Source organism: Acomys russatus, chromosome 30 (assembly GCF_903995435.1).
Source record: "Acomys russatus chromosome 30, mAcoRus1.1, whole genome shotgun sequence".
NCBI lineage: Eukaryota > Metazoa > Chordata > Mammalia > Rodentia > Muridae > Acomys > Acomys russatus.
Genome location: NC_067166.1, coordinates 6,298,232 through 6,302,874, shown reverse-complemented (window position 1 = coordinate 6,302,874; position 4,643 = coordinate 6,298,232). Strand labels below are relative to the sequence as shown.

The window sequence follows — 4,643 nt, the reverse complement described above, 5'->3', positions numbered from 1 at the left end:
CATCCAATGATTTGGAAGTCTGCACTTGCAGGTGTGGTGGCATACGCCTGGAATCCCAGCACGCAGGAGACAGAGGCAGGTGGATCTCTGAGTTCCAGGCCATCCTGGTCTATAAAGTGAGTTCCACACTATCCAGGAACTCACAGGCTACACAGAGAAACCCTGTCTCAAACAAACAAAAACAAAAAAACCTGGAAAATGTAACTTTGCAACATTCATTTTATATTTTATTACATCTTTGTAGCCACTTACACTTAGTTACCCCACAAATGTCACCCACAGTGTTCGTCATCCCACACAATGACCTTGGGCATTAGCTTTCCCGTAAGGTTAATAAGCCTAGACACAGTAAAGCCAACAGCAGGACTGAAGTGCATTGGTGACGGGGCAGTCTAGATTTTTCCTCCTAGTCAGATGAGGTAATATAGTTCATCGTGATTCTTTGACTAACGCCCACCCACCCCTGCCGCCATTCCCTTTCTTTCCTCTTTGGGTAACATTGCTATCTTGAGAACAGCCATTACAACTGAGTGGTAAAATAGCCTTAAAAACACCTTTTAGTACCATATTTGTCAGAACCTAAGAGGAGGCAGAGTCTTCCAGGGTCACTCTTCTGTCCTGATTGTACTGGACAGACCCTACAGTGTTTTCATAGGTCCTCTTTCTTTTTAAGGATGATTTCCCCAACCATTTGTGATACGTGAGGTCTGATGGCTTCAAGGGGCTCTTCCGGCCTCCAGAACTTCACAACTTTCCCCTCAGGGTTGATCAGATACTTCCAAAAGTTCCACCTTGGTTCCTTCTTGGAAGAATCTAAAACATTCAGAACACATTTTCATGAGCATGGTTTTATTCTTTGTTAGGTTTTCAGTTTTATTAGCATCTGCACTAAGTCACTATTAGAGTCAGATTCCAGGAGAGTGACTAAGAACAGAATAAAATACCCCACAAAAGCAGAGCGCAAGGGTTCTGTAACCGATCTCCTGTACGCTTGACTTCATAGATGGCTGTCCTGACCTAGAGTCAGAGCATAAAGAACAGTTGCATATTTTAGATTTGTGGGTCTAATTTTTTTCTCTTTGTTTGCTATGTTGCGTAGGCTGCACTTGAACCCCTGACCCTTCTACTCAGTCTCTTGGATGCTGGCACTAACAGGTGAGTGCTATCGGGTCCAGCAAGTCCAAATGAGTTTATTATTTAGTTCTTAACATTTGTGCAGCCTAAGCTGGCCTTAAATTCACTGCATAGCTCAGGCTAACTCTGAACTCACTATATAGCCAAAGCTAACCTTGAACTCTTGACCCTCCAACCCTCCACCTTCCCAGTCCTGGGATTATAGGTGTTTGCCACTATGTCAGTCTGTCCTCAACATTTTAAAAATATAAAGGATTCTAAAGTTCCTTGGTAATAGAAATGTCTGAATTGATTTTTTATATGTAATGTTTCAAATATTGTTATGAATTATATAGCTGAAAATGGCAAGGGAGTTGAAAGGATCACATTGAGAAATTATGATTTTTTTTTTGATAAATCTTAATTTATGTAACAGGTATAGATTTTTTCCCATTTGTATAATCCAAGACCTATGTCTCTAATATTGGTGACCATGAGAAAAAGATATAACTAGGGGTTGGAGAGATAGTTCAGCGGCTAAGAGTGTGCACTGCGCTTGCAGAGGTCCGGGTTTCCACCCTCAGTATCCCCATGGTCACTCACAACTGTCTGCGACTCCAGTTTCAGGTGCTTAGCTGCTTTCTTCTGGCTGCCCTGCGCACCAGGTACACATGTACAAATACATGCATGTAGGCAAAAACACTTATAGACATAAAAATAAAAATAGCTCTTAAAAAAGATGCAGCTGAAACAATCAAGTTTTTACTCCATGTGTGGTCAAGTGTGTTCAGTGTTTCTAGCAACCCCAGAGGTGTGGGTACCACTAACTTCAGCTGGAGGGTCCAGGAAACAATATCAACATTGAACCAAGCCACTGTCTTCAACATTCTATCTGTGAGCAAAATGGAGGCAGGAACTTGAGACTGTGTAGCCAGTCAGTGATAGAGGTGGAGTTGGTGCCTTCTTCCAGAGTCTGAAGACTTTGTTCTAGGCTCTCTTGCCCTCCCTGTCAGTGAAACCTCCTCACACACTCTTTGTTGCTTTTTTAGTTAAGTGAGGTGAGCTGGGTTCCACAGGTTTCCTCCCTCCTCCCAATAAAAGCTGAAGAGCTGTAGTGTTTGACTGAGTTCTTGTTAGATTTTATTTGGGTGCTTAGCTCAAGGAAGGGGTCCTGTTCTGCCTTTTCCTCCATTTACCCCAGAAATAAAAGCCACAGGGTTCCTGTGTATTGTGTTACAAGTGCTTTGGCATGCTTTACATAGATGACCATGGCCAGCTTAATTATAGAGGAACCCTCACATGACTGAGAGTTCTGAAAATAAGTTACTTTGCTTTGAACTTCAGTAAAACTGAACGTAAGCCTTGAGAGGAATGCTGCAAATAAAAAGGTCACCATAAAATGAAATATAAAGGGTTTTTTGTTTGTTTGTTTTTTGATTTTTGGAGACAGGGTTTCTCTGTGTAGCCTTGGCTGTCCTGGACTCACTTTGTAGACCAGGCTGGCCTCGAACTCACAGTGATCTGCCTGCCTCTGCCTCCCGAGTGCTGGGATTAAGGGCGTGCGCTGTGCCTGGCATAAAGGTTTAGACGGTAAATGATGCTCTGGCACGGATGCGCATGGACTGTGAAGCTCCCGTAAGCGGCCAGGATACTGCCCCAAAGGCGCCTTAGATGGTGAGAGAGCTGGAGTACTTGGGGAAAGCAGCGTGGCCACCCTTCAACTACAGCCTTCAACACAATGCCCATAGGAATAACAGCACATCAAAGTAGAATTGTTTACTATCTAAGAAGTCAAAACAAGATTTCAGGGATGTGAAACTTCCAGAAAGTTGCAAAGGGTGGGGTTCTGCATCTTTGACAGTTTTATGAAAATTTCCCAGTAAAATATTTTAAACGAAACAGGAGCTATGGTCCTGATATATCTATGTCTCTTTATCTTCATCATTTATATGTCACGTATGAAATGAGAGGCAGAGTAGATATTTACCAACAACAAATCTAAACGCTGGTTCTGCTTCCGGCCCTAAAATCTTAATCTTGTGGAAGATGGGGAATGTGACTCCGTAGGTTTTTCTTGCAAAAGATTCTACCTCCTTGCTGGACTTGGGCTCCGAGTCTCCAAACTGATTGCATGGAAAAGCCAGGACGTTGAAGTGGTAAGGCCCAAATTCCTTTTGCAGCTCCTTGAGTGTCAAGTAACTTTTGTCTGTGAACCGGCAGTCACTAGCCACGTTTACAACTAGGGAAGCCTCCCGGAAAAAGAAAGAAAGAAAAAAAAAACCCACCGGAAAGAGAAGCACAGATTAAAAAAAAATCTTTCAAGCAGTTAAAATCCTAAATCATTTTGGGAGAATATAACCTCTGATAGATTCCTTATTTTTAGACACATCCAACTTTATTGAAAAGCATAACCTACTTTGTAGACTCGAAAAAGAAAACAGCAAACAAACAAAGAACCAAACCCAAAACCAAACCAAACAAAAAAACCCCCAGAAAAGCATAACCCAGATGAATGGGCGAAAACTCTGACAGTTCTAGTTAGATTATGTAACTAACACTCCTATTAGCGGGTCTCGTCCTAGCCACGCTGCATCGTCCCGATAACACAGCATCAAGAAGAGAAGACAGCTTTGGAGAAAAGCAGTCGCTTTATGGATTGGAAGTTAAAAGCTCTCAGAACGGTGACAACTAAAAGCACATCTAACGACATTACTTTGAAAACTACATTCCAACTCAACGGCTGTAACGAACCCTGCTCTACGGCGAGACTAAGTATCAAGGCCGAGGAACCACAGAAATAAAAAATCCAAAGACTTACTTTGCCTTTGAACTTTTCCAGAGACACCACCCTTCCTTTGGCATCCTTCACTTCAAAGGAATAGAAGCTGTTGATTCTCGGTTTCAGGAATTTTAATTGCAGGAGGAAAAGCATCACCGTGCACAGAAGCATAGACAGCAGAACTACAAATATCTTTGCTTTGGGCCCGGAACATTTTAGTGGGTAGGCAGCCAGAGGCTCCATCTTGGATGGTTTCAGGGCCTCTCAGCAGGCGGGACTTCAAGGAGGGGTTGAAACTTGAAACCCGCGGAGTTTCAGGGAACCGGAAGGGCTTACAGTCCCTTTGGCTGCTAAATAACTGGAGGACCCTTCCCACCAGAAGAATCCAATGAAGTCAGAAACGTGACAAAATGCCAACATATTTGCAATGTGGCTACAATTTATCTTTTTTTTTTTTTTTTTCTGGCCAGGAAAACTGGTATCGTTTCAGCGGACCCTTAATCAGCGGACCCTTAACACGTCCCTTTCTAAGACAACGTTTCACCAGCAGGTGGTGCTCTTGTCACTTGGAAATGAGGGCTCATCGCCCTGCTTGGCTTCCTGTGTGTTCACTGAGCAACACCCAGGAGCAGAGTGTAGATTAATGTGGTCTGTTAATATGATGTGTGACCACAAATAATTTCAAATTTTATGTATTTATTGACCATAGTACATGAATATGAAGAATTTATAATAGAGCTGAAAAGGCCGT

At 42.7% G+C, this 4,643-nt stretch overlaps 1 protein-coding gene across 2 annotated transcripts; it reads right to left on the bottom strand.

Moving 5' to 3' along the window:
* Positions 1-311: 311 nt before the first annotated feature.
* On the bottom strand, positions 312-4,320 carry Gpx8 (glutathione peroxidase 8 (putative)). 2 transcript variants are annotated; one of them, XM_051172490.1, is made up of 3 exons: positions 3,932-4,276; positions 3,101-3,362; positions 327-813 (listed from the first exon to the last, which is right to left on the bottom strand). In XM_051172490.1, exons 1-3 carry the CDS (start codon positions 4,133-4,135, stop codon positions 650-652), a joined length of 630 nt encoding a protein of 209 aa, XP_051028447.1. In that variant the 5' UTR covers positions 4,136-4,276; the 3' UTR covers positions 327-649. The 2 variants fall into 2 exon arrangements, with proteins under 2 accessions (XP_051028448.1, XP_051028447.1); XM_051172491.1 differs by lacking the exon at positions 3,101-3,362 and having other exon boundaries at positions 312-813; positions 3,932-4,320.
* Between the last annotated feature and the right edge of the window lie 323 nt (positions 4,321-4,643).